Source organism: Salmo trutta, chromosome 1, assembly GCF_901001165.1.
Source record: "Salmo trutta chromosome 1, fSalTru1.1, whole genome shotgun sequence".
Taxonomy (NCBI): domain Eukaryota; kingdom Metazoa; phylum Chordata; class Actinopteri; order Salmoniformes; family Salmonidae; genus Salmo; species Salmo trutta.
In genome coordinates this window covers 47,386,576-47,406,720 of record NC_042957.1, presented here as the reverse complement: position 1 = coordinate 47,406,720, position 20,145 = coordinate 47,386,576, and the positions used below count along the sequence as shown (strand labels likewise).

The window sequence follows — 20,145 nt, the reverse complement described above, 5'->3', positions numbered from 1 at the left end:
CATTGCTTGCTGTTTGGGATTTATAGGCTGGGTTTCTGTAAAGCACTTTGTGACATCGGCTGATGTAAAAAGGGCTTTATAAATACATTTGATTGATTGATTGATCCACGGTATAGCGCGATTGGAATTTAAAGGCAATGTTCCCGCTGCATATTTTGGCTTAATTGGAAATAACCCTTACATTTCAATCGCACTATACTGCAGATCTTCTGCGATGCGGATGGAATCGACCCTTAGTGTATGTATAAGAAAGGACGAAGGTGGAACAGTGGAACAGTCCTGTGTTTGTATTCGACTGACTCTTGACCGATGGCTAATTAACTGAGCAGTCGGGTAGTGCAGTGGGCAGGTGGGTGAGGATGGCTACTGGGGTAGGTGTGACATCATACTGCCAGTAGCTGTAATTACTTCCTGTATGTGGGGTCAGTGGAGAAGCTGCTTCCTCATAGTACCAATCTGTTGACTCAGTTAACCATTGGTGGGGTCAAAGGTCTCTTCTGATGTTTGCTGGTTACTCATCGAATCCCAGTGAATGGTGTCTGATATCATCATATATTCTACTGTGGCACTGTGATGAGTGTGAGTGGATCTGACAGAGGTGTGACATGATAGAGCCCCCGAGTGGCGCAGCTGTCTAAGGCACTGCATCTCAGTGCAAGAGGCATCACTACAGTCCCTGGTTTGAATCCAGGCTGTATCACATCCGGCTGTGATTGGGAGTCCCATAGGGCGGCGCACAATTGGCCCAGCGTCGTCCGGGTTGGGCCGGTGTAGGCCGTCATTGTAAATAAGAATTTGTTCCTAACTGACTTGCCTAGTTAAAAAAACAAAAACAATTAAAGCTGTGTAGCTACTGTACTGTATATGACTCTTAGATGTTCGAGAACCTAGAATGAAAGGGGCTGAGGTTCCTATAGGTGGGTTTGTTAAGGTGCAAGAAGAGGTACAGTACAGACAGTATGGGAGACAGTATGGGGATGCTGGTGTTGGTTTAATTTTATTTATTAGTATCCCCATTACCCGGTGCCAATGGCGACAGCTAGTCTTACTGGGGTCCGACACATAACGAAAAATACATTACAGACAAAAGACTTTACAATTTATGTACATTTAAAAACATGGAACATTAATGGCATCAAACACATCAACAATGTGGTTTCCATGTGGTTGATACCATTCCATTGACTCCACTCCCCTCAGCAGCCTCCACTGACATACATGTCAGTACATACACACAACGATTAGGTCACATGGGGGAGAGGCGTGGTGCCGTGAGGTGTTGTTTTATTTGTTTTTTGAAACCAGGTTTGCTGTTCACTTGCACTATTTAAGATGGAAGGGAGTTCCATGCACTCATGGCTCTGAATGATACTGTATGCTTCCTTGAATTAGTTCTGGACCTGGGGACTGTGAAAAGACCCCTGGTGGCATGTCTGGTGGGGTAAGTGTGTCACACCTGCTCCCGCTCCCCTTCTCTGGCATTGGACTCACCTGGACTCCTTGACGTTGTTGATTACCCCCTGTATATCTGTCTGTTCCTCGGTGGTGTTCCCTGTGACCGCATGAATTGTTGTTATGTGTTCCTATCCTGACGCTGTTCCTGTTCCGTTTCATGTCCGTCAGCTATTAAACCTTCACTCCCTGTACCTGCTTCTCATCTCCTGCGTCGATCCTTACAGAATGCGAACACCATTACAATAAGCATCAGGGAGTTTTTTAGGGATTTGTTTTGTTGGTGATGTCGGACCCGGGGGCCGCCGCCGATGGACCCGGGGGCGCCTAAGCTAGCTCGTCGGGCTGTCATGCCCTAGCTGGCTCAAGAGGTTTCCTTACCCCGGTTGGCTCAGCAGGTTCCCATCTCACTTCATGCTTCAGTCGGCTCGTTGGGCTCCTATGCCTCAGCCGGCCCATTATTTAGATTTTTTTGTTGGTAACGTTGGGCTTGGATTCCGCCGCCGATGGAACCGGGGTTTCCTAAGCTGGCTTGTCGGGCTGTCACGCCCTAGCTTGCTCTTGAGGTTCCCTTGCCTTGGTTGACTCGGCAGGTTCCCATATCACGTCATGCTTCAGCCGGCCCATCGGGCTTTCACGCCTCAGCTGGATCGTCAGGCTCCCACGCCTCAACCGGCTCGCCAGGCTCACCCAAGTGCGACGCCGGATGGCGCCCCTGGGGGGTGGGGGGGGGTACTGTCATGCCTGCTCCCTATCCCCCTCTCAGGTGCTCGAGGGCACCATGCTACCCTTCTTTACACGCACCTGTCACCATCATTACACGCAGCAGCGCTCATTGGACCCACCTGGACTCCTTCACGTTGTTGATTACCCCCTGTATATCTGTCTGTTCCTCGGTGGTGTTCCCTGTGTCCGCATGAATTGTTGTTATGTGTTCCTGTCCTGACGCTGTTCCTGTTCCGTTTCATGTCCATCAGCTATTAAACCTTCACTCCCTGTACCTGCTTCTCATCTCCTGCGTCGATCCTTACAAAGTGTGTGTGTCAGTGCTGTGTGTAAGTTGACTATGCAAACAATTTGGAATTTCCAACACCACTCTGGCTATAGGGATGCTCTGACCCCCTATTTCAGTTTGTTTACCCAAAGCTCCAACCTGCCATCTTCTATCCACATGCAGCCGGCATGTGCTGTACATCTCTTCCTTCAAACACGATGACCATCAATGTCTCTTGTGTTTCACTTGTTTTTAGTTCATAAGCTCATAATACCAGCAGCATTCTGTTCAAGTAGGGAGAGAGATGTTCTTTATTTCTCTATTGTATTTTGTTATCTGCCACCAAAAGAATTTCATTACTTTTCGGTCAAACCACGTCAGCACCACCAGGCTTTTGATTTAAACCTTTGATGTTTTTGTTCTTGACAGAAGTGTTGCTGGGTTGCAAATGCCTCTTAATAGAAACATAATCGCAGTGCACAAAGGGAAGGATTACTTTTCACTTTATTGTGTCATTGCCTTTAGCACTTAGCGTGACCTAAAGGTCCAACCATTTAATTTGTCTGGGCTCGCCCAGGGCCTGACACGGAGAGGAAGGGTGATACCACTGGAGAATTGAATAGAGTGAGCCCTGCAAGCCTTAGAGTTCAGGCAGACACAGAGCTGTGATAGCAGAGGGTGAATGAGGCTTTGCAGCTATGTGCTCTTAATCAGAGACGGACAGAGCAGAGATGAAGGGGTTAAAGAGAGAGGGCGGACAGAGATGGAAGTGTGGATTAGAGAGAGAGAGAGAGAGAATAGTAGCAGATGGGATATTGATCTGCTTGTGTGAGAGAGAGAGAGATTTTAACGAGTTGTGTTGGACAGTGTTAGGTTGGATGGGTGGTTAGTCATTCCTCAGTCGTGAGTACGTGCCCGGTTGCACACGTAAGTGTACTTTTAATTCCAGAAAAGTCGCCATGCACATACGCAAACACTATTCCCGGTCGGTGTAGCTCATGAGTGTCTGTGTGAGGCAGGGCATCCTAATTGTACTGTATATCGATCACTTGTAAATCTATATGCGTCTGAGTTAAATTATGGCCCAATCATTACAGTGAGAGAGACAAGGACGGAACGCCCCTTTACGGGACCTAAGTGCTGCGTCCACCTCTAGCTCTGGGATCTGCCACACACTGGGCTAATGAGATGGGCTAATGTAATGAAGAAGTACCTATACCTGGGGGACAGGACAGGACACCCCCTAGGGTTGACAGGGGATTATAACTTTTGGGAGTGTCTGTCATTGTGTTGTGTTGGCATTGCAGGTGCCGGGTGGATATAGTGTCTCCCTTTAGAGATGGTTGGCTGGTATGACGTAGCTTAGTTTTAGCAGCATTAGCTAGAGAGAGCCTCTCTCTGCTACGCAGGGTCCCCTGGGGGTCCTCAGATCTAGTTTACACTGTTCTACTGCTGTCTTTTAATAGGCTGGCCCGTTAGCTGGCCTATCTACGAGGACCACCTCTGGAGAGCAGACCCACATCAGCCAGACCTGCACCCCACTCAGCAATGCAAGGGGTGCTAACCCTCACACTGTCTCTTGTTCTATACACACACATGCATGCACACATACACACGCACGTGTTCACACACACACACACACACACACACACAGTACCTGTCAAAAGTTTGGACACACCTACTCATTCAAGGGTTTTTATTGATTTGTACTATTTTCTACATTGTAGAATAATAGTGAAGACATCAAAACTATGAAATAACACATATGGAATCATGTAGTTACCAAAAATGTGTTAAACAAAACATATTTTAGATTCTTCAAAGTACCCAGCCTTTGCCTTGATGACAGTTTGCACGCTCTTGGCATTCTCTCAACCAGCTTCACCTGAAATGCTTTTCCAACAGTCTTGAAGGAGGTCCCACTTATGCTGAGCACTTGTTGGCTGCTTTTCCTTCACTCTGTGGTCCAACTCTTCCCATATCATCTCAATTGGGTTGAGGTCGGGTGATTGTGGAGGCCAGGTCATCAGATGCGGCACTCCATCACTCTCCTTCTTGGTCAAATAGCCCTTACACAGCCTGGAGGTGTGTTTTGGGTCATTGTCCTGTTGAAAAATAAATGATAGTCCCACTAAGCGCAAACCAGATGGGATGGCGTATCGCTGCAGAATGCTGTGGTAGCCATGCTGGTTAAGTGTGCCTTGAATTCTAAATAAATCACAGACAGTGTCACCAGCAAAGCACCCCCACAGCATCACACCTCCTCCTCCATGCTTCACGGTGGGAACCACACATGCGGAGATCATCCACTCACCTACTCTGCATCTCACAAAGACACGGCGGATGGAACCAAAGATCTCAAATTTGGACTCATCAGACCAAAGGACAGATTTCCACTGATCGAATGTCCATTGCTCGTGTTTCTTGGCCCAAGCAAGTCTCTTCTTCTTATTGGTGTCCTTTAGTAGTGGTTTCTTTGCAGCAATTCGACCATTAAGGCCTGATTCACTCAGTCTCCTCTGAACAGTTGATGTTGAGATGTTTCTGTTACTTACTCTGTGAAACATTTATTTGGGCTGTAATTTCTGAGGCTGGTAAGTCTAATGAACTTATCCTCTGCAGCAGAGGTAACTCTGGGTCTTCCTTTCCTATGGTGGTCCTAATGAGAGCCAGTTTCAACATAGTGCTTGATGGTTTTTGCGACTGCAAAGTTATTTTCCGCAATGACTGACATTTGTGTCTTAAAGTAATGATGGACTGTCATTTCTCTTCAGCTCATTTGAGCTGTTCTTGCCATAATATGGACTTGGTCTTTTACCAAATAGGGCTATCTTCTGTATACCACCCCTACCTTGTCACCACACAACTGATTGGCTCAAACGCATTAAGAAGGAAATAAATTCCACAAATTCAATTTTTAACAAGACATACCTAATTGAAATGCATTCCAGGTGACTACCTCATGAAGCTGGTTGAGAGAATGCCAAGAGTGTGCAAAGCTGTCATCAAGGCAAAGGGTGGCTACTTTGAAAAACTCACATATAAAATATATTTTGATTTGTTTAACACTTTTTGATTATTACTACATTCCATGTGTTATTTCATAGTTTTTATGTCTTCACTATTATTCTACAATGTAGAAAATAGTAAAAATAAAGAAAAACCCTTGAATGAGTAGGTGTGTCCAAACTTTTGACTGGTACTATACATGCACGGACATGCACACATGCACACACACAAGGAAACACACACAATGTCAACCATTGAACCATGTCATATGAATCCCACCTGCGTCATTGTCTCACATTATTTCATGCAAGAGTGAAGAGCAGAGAAGGGTTGTTGTGCCCAGAGCAGGTTTGACTTGGTCCTACCAGCTCAGTTTAGTCTTCCATACCCCTATGCTACTGATTAAAATACCATCACTGAGTCGACTCACACAGCAAATTAGTGCCAACGGTTTTATAGGAGAACGAAAGAAGGAGAAAGAGAAACATCCAAGGGGGAGGTGTGAAAGTCCCATAAATCAAAGTAGGTTCAAAACGATCTCTTTTTCCACTCACCATCACTACAGTTCTACACACACACATGCACGTACACACACATGCACAAATACACTGCAGCTGAGGGGAGGATGGCTTATAATAACGGCTGGAATGGAGTCCATATGTAACCCACCATCAGTTAAAATAAGGTCTCCTTTAGATTTAACCTTAGTTTAACCAGGTGAGTCAAGCACCTTCTTATTGATAATGACGGCCTGGCTCTCTTGAAGCTTAAGAGCTGTAATATTTCCCCTGTGCTTGTAGGCTCAGTGGGGGACAGGGAGTCCCGTGGGGAGACACATAACGGCTGCAGCCCCACCTGTGGAGCCCCTGAGTGGCCCTGTGACAGCTCATCAACAGCCCACGTCTGGGTCCCAAATGGCACCCTATTCCAATATAGTGGACTACCTTTGACCAGGGCCCACCCCGGTGCGCTATATATGGAATAGGGTGCCATTTGGGATGCATTCCTGCCCTACAGAGCTGCTGAGAGGCCAGAAACAGTGGGACTGATACTTAAGGATACTGAACAATGGCTGCAACTGAGGAGAGTGGGAGAGGGTGGGAGAGGGGGGAGGGGGGGGGTAAAGTATAACAGGAGTAATCTCACATGCTGTGCCCCAGTATATAAGCGTACATGTGAAAGTCACAGACGATCTTATGTAACTACAGAAGTGGGGCGATTGAAAGACTGGAAAATTACAAGTGACTGTGTGTTATGTCATCTGGCCTTTCCCACCGTCATCCGCCCTGCTGCCACCGTCACCCAGCCGGATGTGTGTGTGTGTGTGTGTATGAGAAATGCCAGCTGTGTGTGTGTGTGTTGATCCATCTTCACGGTGCATATTATTTTGGGAAATGGCATGTGTGCATTGATGCCAGTCACAATAGCTGTTACTCACCCGACCCCTCTATGCGTTTATAACTGTATATACTCACCTTCTCTATAATCGATGGTGACCTTTTCCTGGAAGCAGCTTGACGCCATTCATTGGTCCATTACAGGAAGTTATGAATCACTCTAGCAGCCCTAGTTAGTCTACAGGTAGTGGTGGCGGTAAAGAGGTTTAGGGTTAATCATCATCGTCTCTTCATTAACATGGGGAGGCCAGTTGTGATGTTAGTAAGAGCTGAGTCACTCACACACACAGTCTGAGGGTCCATACACACACACACACACACACATACTGTATAAATCATTTTGTTATACCACAATGACCTCAATTATCCAGCAACACCCTTTCAGCTCTAGGGCAAAAACACATACGCTTGCTCTATCCCCCTGTCTCTCTCTCGCTCTCTCGCTCTCTCGCTCACTCTCTACCTTTTTGAGCTCCCCTTGACATTTGTTATTTTAATTTATCTTGCTCCGTCTACCTCTCTGTTCTTTTCTCTCTCCTCTCTCTTCCTCTAAAGAACAATGACATCTCAGAACTCACACCAGAGCCCTAGGAAGATCAGTCCTCTACATACCTGGATTGGTAGTACGTATAAGACCAAGAAGCATCCCAGTATAGTAGCTGGGACATGGGCCTGGTTAGCATCTGGTCTGCTGTGCTCTGTCTTACCCACTCTTCCACCACCACCTCAGGTAGGCGGGCAGGTGGGCAGGTGGGCAGGCGGGCAGGTGGGCAGGCGGGCAGGTGGGCAGGCGGGCAGATGGGCAGGCGGGCAGGCGGGCGGGCGGGCGGGTGGGCGGGCAGGTGGGCAGGCGGGTGGGTGGGCAGGTGGGCAGGCGGGCAGGCGAGGGGGTTGGTTTTATCCAGCAGAGGTATCAGGTGTCAGACAGGCTGACCAGCAGCAGCAGCCACAGCAACAACCAGGGCCCCTCGCCATGTCAGTGGAGAGAGATGGATACGTAGGGGGTCACACAGTGAGGGAGTCCTGCTGGGATGTCTCCCACAGAGGGAGTGGAGAGACGTCATTCAAGCTGAGTGCCATGATGAGATTACAAAACCCGGTGGGCACAGCCCGGTGATGTGGGGAAAGGGAAGAGTGATGGGCGAGAGAGAAAGAGGAAAACGATAGGGGAGAGAGGGGGAGGTTGAGAGAGAAGGTTGTAAAGAAACAGAGGAGGGGGATTGAGGACAATGTCATGTCACTGTCAAGGAATGAAGAATGATATGTGGGGTGAACAGGATAAAGGGAGGAGAGGATGAAGTGGAATTGGAAGTGGGGGGTGAGAGAGAGTGAGAGTGAGGGATAGAGGGGAAGTGAGGAGAGATACAGAACCTTCATGAGGAGATTATGATGTGTTGTGTGGCCCACCAAGCCTGTGTTTTGGCAACAGTGACCTGCTTGCTCTGACGCACAGCTCCCAGATCCAGGAGGTTTTCCAAATGGAACCCTATTCCCTCTATAGTGTACTACTTTGATTTTTTTCACATGGGGCTCTGGTCAAACGTAGTGCTCTACTGTATGTAGGGAATAGGGTGAAATTTGGGATGCAGACCCTGTCTGCCCTGGTTAACTAGAGGAATGAGACTCACAGGGTCAAACACATCCAGAGAGCAACTTCACGGAAAATAGAGAAGTGCCACTGATGTTGTGTGACACCATAAACAGAGAGGAGGAAAGGTTCAGGCTATGGCCAAGGTTGGCTGGTCTAGATCTAGAGAGAACCCGCGGGTTACAAACTGGTTAAATCAACATTGTTTCAACTTCATTTGTCAACGTATTGTGACCTGTTGTCTACGTGGAAATACATTGGATTGGAAAAAAAGTCATCAGCGTGAACTGTTGTTTTGAAGGTAAAGTTTCAACCACAGGATTATGCGATCATGGTAACCAATATTCAACACAGACAAACCTTGTATAAAATATGTTTAATTTTCACCTTTGAAACAACATAATTTTCGATGTAATATCCACTATAAGAAAAGGAACAGTAGTCTGGGCAGCACCTCCTACTGGAGAGCACCTTAGATGCTGCTGCCCTATATACTGTACATAGACTTGAAATCACTGGCCACTTTAACAAAGGAACACTAGTCACTTTAATAATGTTTATATCTTTTGCATTACTCATCTCATATACTGTATTCTATTCTACTGTATTTTAGTCTATGCCGCTCCGACATTGCTCATCCAAATATTTATATATTCTTAATTCCATTTTTCCTTTAGATTGGTGTGTATTGTTGTGAAATTGTTAGATATTGCTGCACTGTTGGAGCTGGAAACACAAGCGTTTCACTACACCAGCAATAACATCTGCCAAACACTTGTATGTGACCAACAAGATTTGATTTGATTTGATCTACAGCTATCTCGTAGGTCTCCCATCCAGAGTTTTAACCAAGCTCAACACTTCTCAGCTTTAATACTTGTCACTGACTATTACCAATGTGCTATGGCGAGAACGATTGTTGAGAAATCTCCACATAGATTCACTGTTGCTACTCAGTTATTCTAAGGGTAGTTTCAACAGAGCAAATGAATTATCAATCATACATCATCAATATTATACTATTTAGGCCGATATAGCATTTGGGAAGTAATTAACAGCTATAGTTTCAATTCAGCCCAGGATTCAACAAAAAATAGACAATACATATACAGTTGAAGTCAGAAGTTTACATACACTTAAAACTTGTTTTTCAATATCACGACTTCCGCCGAAGTTGGTGCCTCTCCTTGTTCGGGCGGCCAAGACCTCAGAAAGGTCGATGTCACCGGCTTTCTAGCTGCCACCGATCTACGTTTCTTTTTCTATGTTGTTCTGTCTTGATTGTACACACCTGGTTCCCATTACGTTATAATTTATTCCCTATTTAACCCTCTGGATCCCACATGGTTTTGTGCTTGTTTGTTCTTTGTTTAGTGTTCAAGACTTCTGTGAGCTGGTGTGTTTTTCCCTGTGTGGAAATCATTGTTTCTTTTTTGAGTAAAGTATGTCTTTTACTCAGTTATGTGTCCTGCTCCTGACTCCGTCCTAACCGCTGTACACTGACACTTGACTTTCAACCACTCCACAAATTTCTATAGTTTTGGCAAGTTGGTTAGGACATCTACTTTGTGCATGACACAAGTCATTTTTCCAACAATTGTTTACAATTGTTCACAGACAGATGATGTCACTTATAATTTACTGTATCACAATTCCAGTGGGTCAGAAGTTTACATACACTAAGTTGACTGTGCCTTTAAAGAGCTTGGAAAATTCCAGAAAATGATGTCATGGCTTTAGAAGCTCTTGATAGGCTAATTGACATAATTTGAGTCAACTGGAGGTGTACCTGTGGATGTATTTCAAGGCCTACCTTCAAACTCATTGCCTCTTTGCTTGACATCATGTTGGGCTCCATGCTGGGCTCCCTGCCTGTGCCATTAAACCCCTACAACTCATCCAGAACGCCGCAGCCCGTCTGGTGTTCAACCTTCCCAAGTTCTCTCACGTCACCCCGCTCCTCCGCTCTCTCCACTGGCTTCCAGTTGAGCTCGCATCCGCTACAAGTCCATGGTGCTTGCCTACGGAGCTGTGAGGGGAACGGCACCTCCGTACCTTCAGGCTCTGATCAGGCCCTACACCCAAACAAGGGCACTGCGTTCATCCACCTCTGGCCTGCTCGCCTCCCTACCTCTGAGGAAGCACAGTTCCCGCTCAGCCCAGTCAAAACTGTTCGCTGCTCTGGCACCCCAATGGTGGAACAAGCTCCTTCACGACGCCAGGACAGCGGAGTCAATCACCACCTTCCGGAGACACCTGAAACCCCACCTCTTTAAGGAATACCTGGGATAGGATAAAGTAATCCTTCTAACCCCCCCCCAAAAAAAGATTTAGATGCACTATTGTAAAGTGGTTGTTCCACTGGATATCATAAGGTGAATGCACCAATTTGTAAGTCGCTCTGGATAAGAGCGTCTGCTAAATGACTTAAATGTAAATGTAAATGTAATCATGGGAAAATCAAAAGAAATCAGCCAAGACCTCAGAAAGAAATTCTGGTTCATCCTTGGGAGAAATTTCCAAACGCCTGAAGGTACCACGTTCATCTGTACAAACAATAGTACACAAGTATAAACACCATGAGACCACGCAGCTGTCATACCGCTCAGGAAGGAGACGTGTTCTGTCTCCTAGAGATGAATGTACTTTGGTGCAAAAAGTGCAAATCAATCCCAGAACAACAGCAAAGGACCTTGTGATGCTGAAGGAAACAGGTACAAAAAGTATCTATATCTACAGTAAAACGAGTCCTATATCGACATAACCTGAAAGGCCACTCAGCAAGGAAGAAGCCACTGCTCCAAAACCACCATAAAAAAGCCAGACTACGGTTTGCAACTGCACATGGGGACAAAGATCGTATTTTTTGGAGAAATGTCCTCTGGTCTGATGAAACAAAAATAGAACTGTTTGGCCATAATGACCATCTTTATGTTTGGAGGAAAAAGGGGAGGCTTGCAAGCCGAAGAACACCATCCCAACCGTGAAGCACGGGGGTGGCAGCATCATGTTGTGGGGGTGCTTTGCTGGAGGAGGGACTGGTGCACTTCACAAAATAGATGGCATCATGAGGGAGGAAAATTTGGTGGATATATTGAAGCAACATCTCAAGACATCAGTCAGGAAGTTAAAGCTTGGTCTCAAATGGGTCTTCCAAATGGACAATGACCCCAAGCATACTTCCAAAGCTGTGGCAAAATGGCTTAAGGACAACAAAGTCAAGGTATTGGAGTGGCCATCACAAAGCCCTGACCTCAAGCCTATAGAAAATTTGTGGGCAGAACTGAAAAAGTGTGTGCGAGCAAGGAGGCCTACAAACCTGACTCAGTTACACCAGCTCTGTCTGGAGGAATGGGCCAAAATTCACCCAACTTATTGTGGGAAGCTTGTGGAAGGCTACCCGAAACGTTTGACCCAAGTTAAACAATTTAAAGGAAATGCTACCAATTACTAACTGAGTGTATGTAAACTTCTGACCCACTGGGAATGTGATGAAAGAAATAAAAGCCGAAATTAATAATTCTCTACTATTATTCTGACATTCCACATTCTTAAAAAAAAGTGGTGATCCTAACTGACCTAAGACAGGGCATTTTTACTAGGATTAAATGTCAGGAATTGTGAAAAACAGATGAAATGTATTTGGCTAAGGTGTATGTAAACTTCCGACCTCTACTGTAGGCCTTGGGTTTCAAACTTTGGTTGATTTCTAATGGAATCTACAAGCTAATAATGAATATGTGGGATTCATTCAACCAAAAATAAAAGTTAAAGAAAAGAGATTCAAGCGTATTTAGATTTTTGGTTGAAATGAACACAGATATCCAACATATCAATTGTTAATTCATTTGTAGACAAGTTGGAATTAAAGCCCGGCTCAGTGACACCGATGGGGCTATCCATGCAGAAGTTAAAAAGTTTATATTTGGTTGCGTTGTCAACAAAACATAATTCAATATTACTTTTGTAAGACAGCTAATAGCCTAATGTGAAGGCTATTTTACAAACTAATGTAACAATATTCATTCAACGTTAAAATGAGTAACACATCCATGGCCACATTTTGAGGTTACTGTAACAATAAATGTCTTCTTATGTAATCATAGAAAACGTGCATGTGCAGGTTAGCAGGTCTGTGGAAATTTTCACAATTGCTATAATAATCTGCATAGAATCTAAAACTGCATTGATCCCTTGCACCATGTACTTTAATGTAATCTCAACTAACTGCAATCCAGGTCATTTGAACATGCTGCTTGATCAAACACAGTGATAACACATTAAGTTAAGTATAAATAAAGTATTAAGTACTTTAAGTATAAATAAACAAAACATCTGACATTGTGGGAATCCATTTGAACTTGTATGTGCTTTTAAATGGTTGAAAGCGCAGTGATAACACATTTAAGTGACAACTAAACCAAATATCAGGCATTGATCTTTTCATTGGAATTTGGTTGTAATTTTAGATCAGGGGTTCTCAAACCTTTTGGGGTCGGGGACCCCTTTTGTGTTAGCAAATTCATCAGAGACCCGTTCATAATCAGAACACAACTCGAGTGCTTTAACAACAGCCTACAAGGAGTTTTACTATGACGTCTGCAGTATATGGCTGGATGAAGTCTCGGGCCCGGGGAAAGAACATTTAAAAGGCCTCCTGGCATCAGAGAGAACATTTAGCAGTTTTCAATCAAATTTCCGGTAATTCTACAGAAATCTTTTTTTATTGTTGCAGCTTTGAAGCTGATATCCTGCAATTCAACACCGAGAGAAAACTTTGCTGTTTTAAAGCTTAAATTACAGTGCATTTATGTAAAATAAAAACACTTGGGGGTGGGGGGGTAGTATTGAATAGAAAAAGGTATAATAGGTGGAGTACTGTGCATACCAATATCCCTGTGAGCCTCCCAGGCTCATGTTGCCCAGGATTAAGAACATACATTGTAAGCGTTTCACAGTTAGTCTACACCTGTTGTTTACGATGCATGTGAAATTGGATTTGATTTGATTGATTTGATTGTAAATGAATAATTTTACAGTGTATATTTTTACACACTTTTAACTTTTAACTTATTCCACAGATACTTGGCCAAGAGTATTTTAATCTGTTGTTAGTAATATTACCCCCCAAAAATGTATGTTAAAAAAAGGATTTATATATTTTTTTTAAATGTAGATCTGGCGGTGGACCCCAATTTGACAACCCCTGTTTTAGATGGTTAAAAATAATATTGTTAACACATTGGGAATTCAACAAACCTTTGGCTGTCTTTTTGAGTGGGGGGAAATAGGTTGGACTCTCATTGATCAACGCACTAAATGTTATCCAGTTGTGTGCCCAGTGAGGAGACTTGTCATGACCTTCTTTGTTTGACTTTCCAGGCTTCCATCCACATTGTACTGCACTATTCATCTGACCTGAATGCATGTATCCAAAACAACTTACCACAGCTAGTTTGCAAACTGTTTTATGCTTGATCTATTTAGACTGTTGGAGACTGTGTGCTTGCGAGTGTTGTTGCCAAACCTTCACAGTGGGGTCTACCTGGAATTAAAACTACAGAACAGAAGGCCCCATAAACCGTTCTCCTTGACCCTCTCTCTGCATTCCTTCCATTGTCAAATTAATTAACCATGTACTGTAGTTTAAGAATGTCAGTGCTGACAGAATGAGAGAGCCGTCTGTCGCATACTGTGAGCACCCAGTTAGAGTGGGTAGCAGGTTACCCATTGGGACAGAGCGCGTGTACTACAGTGTATATATAGTAAACAGGAAGCCCAAGGGGAGTGAGCTCCAGTCTGCCTGCCACTGGTCTAGAGAGGCTGGAGAGAGGAGGGAGGGGACAAAGGAGGGGAAAGAGGAGGGGAGAGAGGGGGAGAGAGGAGGGTAGTAACACTAACCTGATGCTGGGGTTAGATTCCGCCAATCTCCCCCCTCCATATCCCTCAAGTCTGTGACGGGGAAAGGTATACAGTCCCCATACCATGCACACATTAACTGGAGATTGCATCAACGCACACATGTAATACAGTACACTTGCATGTACTGTAGGTATGCAGGACCCTTACTGGGAAAATCTTAAATCAATTAGCCACATATTATTGTTTCCACATGTTTTTCTTTACACATATGCAAACATGAATGCATGCTCACAGACTTGTTTGCTTGAGTGACATACAGTGACTACTGTTCTGCAGTGAATACCCACAGGCACATGCATACTGATTGGTAAACTATGTTTGTACCATATAATGTATATATCAACCATGTACTAAGTACAATGTATGTAATGACTAAAGTAGAGTTCAGAGTGATACTGATTTCTCCCGGGGGGTTGCTCTGTTAAGTGGGCTAAATCAGGGTCACACAGTGTGTTTCCTGGTAGTCTTAAACAAATCTACTTTGAAACAAAAGTAGACACCTCACACACTTGGATATGGGCTTAAAAAAATGAAGACACTTGTACCTTGTCAGATATAGAGTTGAAATGTATTCAATTTTGAGTTTGTATCCCAATATGACACTTTATATGCATCACAGAAGACTGAAACATAACAAAACCATTTGACATAGAAACACAGGATTTGTTGTGGGGAAAAAGTGTATTAATTATGAAATTATGAAAAATACTAATAACATTGCACACATAAGGCCACTAGGGGGGCGCTTTGGTCATTCGACTGCAGGAAAGGGATCTACGTGACAAAATTGGATGTCCTCTGTTCCGATGACCAATTGTTGACCCCTAACCTCTGACCCCTGACCTGTCCCGACAGTACTCAGACTTGACTCCTTGTCTGGAGTGAAATTAGGAGAACTGGACACATTACAAGCCCTGATGAGATGGCTGGCACTCAAAATACCGAATGACTATGTTAGAAACGTTCTCCACAGAGACTTGATTTGTGAGATTTTAACACTTCGTCAAGAGCTTAGTAAGTCACTCGGGGTATTGTTGACAACGTTGGCTGGGACTTTGTTGTTGTTTACTCTTCAGCACAGCCTGACACAGAAATCAACAATGTTGATGACTCTCTCCTTCTCTCTCGTGCGCGTCTAGATCCGGCGCCGGCGGCCTACACCTGCAACACTGTTCAGAGTGGCAGACCAGTGTTCTCCTGAGGATGATCAGTCCAGCCATCAGGTAACAGAGCGCAACTAGTACCTGAGGATAACTGCATGTCACCCGATGGTCATATGAATGGTTGCATTATTTCAAAATTGCAGGCCACATTCAACTTTTTCTTCCTTCCACAGTGGATTGTAGGAGAGAATGGGGTACTCAAGCCCAAGCGAGTCAACCCAAATGTGTATCAGCCACCATCCCTGAAAGGTAAGAGTATAACTGACTGAGTAAGTAGTGTATACATGTCCTCTGTATGGTGAATTATCCCTGTGTTGATACTGTGTTTACCTTGCTTTACTGTTCTGTTGCCTCCTGATTATATTATTTGTGAAATGGGGGCAGTGGGGTAAGATGCACGTGACAAATGAATACATGGCATGTCAATCAGTTGGAGTATCTTTATAAGAGTATTTACTATACTGTACATACGTGCAAGACGGATTTCTTCTATAGAAATATATACAAATGTTTTGTTTCTATGCACAACATGAGAGAGAGAGAGAGAGAGAGAGAGAGAGAGAGAGAGAGAGAGAGAGAGAGAGAGAGAGAGAGAGAAAGGGAGAGAGAGAGAGAGAGAGAGAGAGAGAGAGAGAGAGAGAGAGAGAGAAAAAGGGAGAGTGATAGATTAGAGAGTGTGACAGCTGTGAGACACTGAGTGTGAGTCTGTGCAGCTCTGGATCATCCAGGATTACCAAAGGAGTGTATACACACACACACACACACACACACACACACACACACACACACACACACACACACACACACACACACACACACACACACACACAGAGAGAGAGTTCTAAATGTTGCTTTATATTTGTTGTTGCACGCAGAGCCATAAACATAGAGCATGTGCTGGTAAGACCAGAAAGAATCTATTTGGAGGCTTGTCAGTAGATGTTCATTAAAGGGGGATTACTGTAGAGTGTTATTATAATAACCCACTCTGTGTTCCTGTATCAGTATACCATCCTTCATTAGTTCAGCCAGGCTCAGAGAGAGAAAGAGAGAGAGAGAGAGAGAGAGAGAGAGAGAGAGAGAGAGAGAGAGAGAGAGAGAGAGAGGTGAGTCAACATTGTTTAGAGAGCAAAAGAACAGGGGACCAGACAGGAGAAATGAAAGGATAAAAACAAATGCAGGAAAGAGAAAAGGACACAAATGTATAATACCCGTCCATTACAAACTACAAAACATGAAAGTGCTGGCTATTCTGCCCCTCAATATGTCTGTTTGTTTGTCTGTTTGGCTGGCTGCTTATCTGTCTGTCTGGCATGCATCTGAAAGCCCGTATGAAGCATGGTAACGTTGACAGTGTTGAAGCCTGGTAAACCCAAAACAACCTATCCCTCTCTCCCTTTGTCCCTGTGTTTGTCCCTGTGTGTGTTCCTGTGTATTCTGTGCATGTGTATGTGTGCGTCCAGCCGTCCAGAAGATGGCTGAGGCACACATGCAGAACCTGGGTGTCTACCCCCCCTTGGAAGACCCCTTTGAGGGGGAGGAGTACAACGACTACCCCTGTCATGAGGAGAGGGAGGAGAGATTCCCCACCAAAGCTGCTGGTGAGATAGGGATTCCATACACTGTCAAGCAGTAACATATACACTCACTCATATAATCGCATTGATGCTTTGACCAATGGTGTAACCGGCTTACATGTTTAGCTGTGTGTATAGCCATTGTTATTCAGTGCCCACTTTTCAGTCAAATGGGCTGAATGTTCCACTATGCCATGTTCAAAACAGCAGGGCCTCAGATAAACTCCTCTCCGCAGACAAGTAGCTGTGATATTATATTAGCACATATTAGCATCACTCCACCAAATCTATCAGAGAGCACAGCAGACCTCCCTGTTCTCCCATCCTGCCCTGTGCCAGTCAGGGGCCAGAGATGCCTAGCCACGGCTAACAGGCTAACAGTCTCCTCTCTCTGTGGCATCAGTACTGATGCTGGGCTGCCAGCCCAGATGGCAGAGCTTCCTAATGAAATCCCTCCTGTAGCATCATTAAACGCTGTTTCATTGGCTATTACCGCCATCATTTCTTCTATAAATCTGTCGTTTGAACGCAACACGGCTGCAGAGTGGCTGTAGTGTCACACATCACGAGACAGGGACTCTTAAAGATACATTGAAGTAGACTGTGATTATTCTCACTAGAGCAATTGCCAAATTATGCCTGCATACACGTGCACATTTATACAGTAGTCACTTTCATATGTACTGGTATGATTCAGACTTGTATACCATGTTCCACACACTCACAGGAGGCACATGCCTGACCAGGAAATGACAAGTAGAACCAGATTACCATAGACTAGTTTGGGAGTAGAGTTATTATGATGTCCCATGAATTGATTAACCTCTTTTCCCTAGTGTTGTTTGTTTACCTTCCCTGCGTGTCTTTTATGCAACATCAAAATCCACAAATCTAAGTAGTCTTCAAGCTTACTTGTGTAAAAGGTAAGTGGTTTGATTTGAAGGAGACCAGTGTGTGCTGGTGTTCTTTGACATCACCTCTTGTCTCCATAGACCCCCAAGCGACCAGCACCATAGACGAATCAGACAAGCCGGATGAAGAGGAAGAGGAGGAAGAGAAAGAGAAAGAAGAGGAGAAAGAGGAGGAAAAGACAGAAGAAAAGACCGAGGAGAAGGCAAAGAAAGTGCGCAAAAGTGTAAAGTTTTAACACTACTTTGAAGGGGAAAAAATGAAGGGAGAGAGATGGTGGCAGATGTGTGAATGATTGAGTGAATGAATGAGTGATTTTAATGTGTGAACGTGTGAGTGAGAAAGAGAGCTTCTAAGTTTGAATGGTAAGTATTACAATTAAATGAATGAATGAATGTAGGTAGGTACTGTCGGCAAATCTGTGAGCAAAAAATCTGGAGAGAGAGAGAGGGAGAGAGAGAGAGAGAGAGAGGGAGAGAGAATGTATAATAGATATGGCCCTTGTGAAGAGGTGAGGAGTGGCTCCTTAGAACTAATGAGACTAGTGGATAGGGCAAGGTCACTGTGACCTTGAGGTCCCTCACTGCAACGCTAGTCTTCTCTTCCATGTCAGGGGAACTATTCATTCACTTCTCACTTTCTTACTTTGCTCTTTAATGTTACAAAGCAGTGGAATAATGGCTAGAAATAATTACACGACACTCAAAATAACTGTTAACGGCCAAACGCTGATGAACAGCTTCAGTATAGAACACACACACACAGAGAGGAGATATCTTCTCACTATCGGTTCAGACTATATTCTAAAGCTGCTCCATTACTGTGCAGATATGATAATACAGACTCCCATATGGGTTCCTTTCAAAATCACAAAGACCTGTATTATGTGTACCAAATTTCACTCTGGCCTAGATTGGATATCTCTGCAGCATAATCATATTGAGATCTTGTTCTTGGGAGAAGTGAGCAGCTGCTGCCATCTTGTGGCAAGATAGGGGATGTAGAATAACCAGAGTGTGTGTATTGACATGGATTTACATACAATAAACTGTGCACTACATAGGCCTTCAGATAATATGCATCTATATCATTGAAATGATCTAGATTTGTAATGTATTTGAAACATTAATTGTGATGCATTTGAAGTTATTTCTGGTGTCCATCAAAGCTGTTTGTGTCAATGATGTACTCTGAGTGTATGTGGGGATGCCTTGCTTTTGTAAAAGTAGTCCAATTTAGTTTTTTTTGTGAGAAAAAAAAAATATTAATTTTGTATGCAGAATCAGATTCGTATTGTTTGTTTGTTTAAATAATTTCCTGGGTAAAGATGTATTAATCAACTTAGCTGTATATGGTCTCTTTCTGTTGAACAATTGTCACAACGTTAAGTAACCTTTTAGTCACGACTTGGATAACTGTGTTTTTCATATTGTCATGAAAAACAATGCAGACAATACGATACATAGTGACTCTCTTTCTCTCTCTCTCTTCCTGCTGAAATGGAATGACACATTTGAATATTAAAATATTCACCCTCAGAACGTCATTATCATCATATACTCATTGATAATGTCAGTCTAATAAACAGTTTTCTTTATTTCCATCACATCTGTTCTCCAACTGCAGGATTGCTTGAGTCAGCGGAATACATTTTGGTAGTGTCACAGCTGAATGTCTCAATCTGTAGCAACTGTTAATATATTGTAATTGTTTTGATTCTCTTTTTGTTGGACAATTGAACTTTTGTATGCTCTTTTCTCTTGTCTGGGTGTATGGGCTGGGCAGCCCTTTAAAGGTTTGAGACATATGGCACCTACTCCCTCCATTCTCTCACTGTCTGGCTGGAGTGAGCATCCTCTCCTTCTCCAAGTCTCTCTATCCTCCACGGTCAATAGGCGAGTGCCATGGCAAGAATGAACTCAAATCGATAATATTCTTCTTTATTTCATTTATTTTTCTGTACTTGTTAAAGATGTAGACATTTCAATGTGAGCCACAATAACAATATCTAAATAAACACATTTTCCTGATTTGAAATGACTTTGTGTGTGTGTGCATGTGAGTGTGTGCGTGCGTTCATATCTGCATTCCTTGTGTGTATGTGTGTCTGTGATGAACATACAAAGTAATCCTC

The 20,145-nt window shown here is 43.9% G+C and overlaps 1 protein-coding gene across 1 annotated transcript in view; it reads left to right on the top strand.

The window, feature by feature from the left end:
- LOC115197646 (protein phosphatase 1 regulatory subunit 1B) overlaps positions 1 to 20,048 on the top strand; it is a 29,360-nt gene extending 9,312 nt beyond the window's left edge. Inside the window, exons 3-6 of the mRNA XM_029759376.1 lie at positions 15,502 to 15,585; positions 15,699 to 15,774; positions 16,989 to 17,126; positions 18,095 to 20,048. Coding sequence (XP_029615236.1) covers positions 15,502 to 15,585; positions 15,699 to 15,774; positions 16,989 to 17,126; positions 18,095 to 18,249 — 453 coding nt within the window. The 3' untranslated portion in view covers positions 18,250 to 20,048. The remainder of the gene's footprint in view (positions 1 to 15,501; positions 15,586 to 15,698; positions 15,775 to 16,988; positions 17,127 to 18,094) is intronic.
- The last annotated feature ends 97 nt before the right edge of the window (positions 20,049 to 20,145 follow it).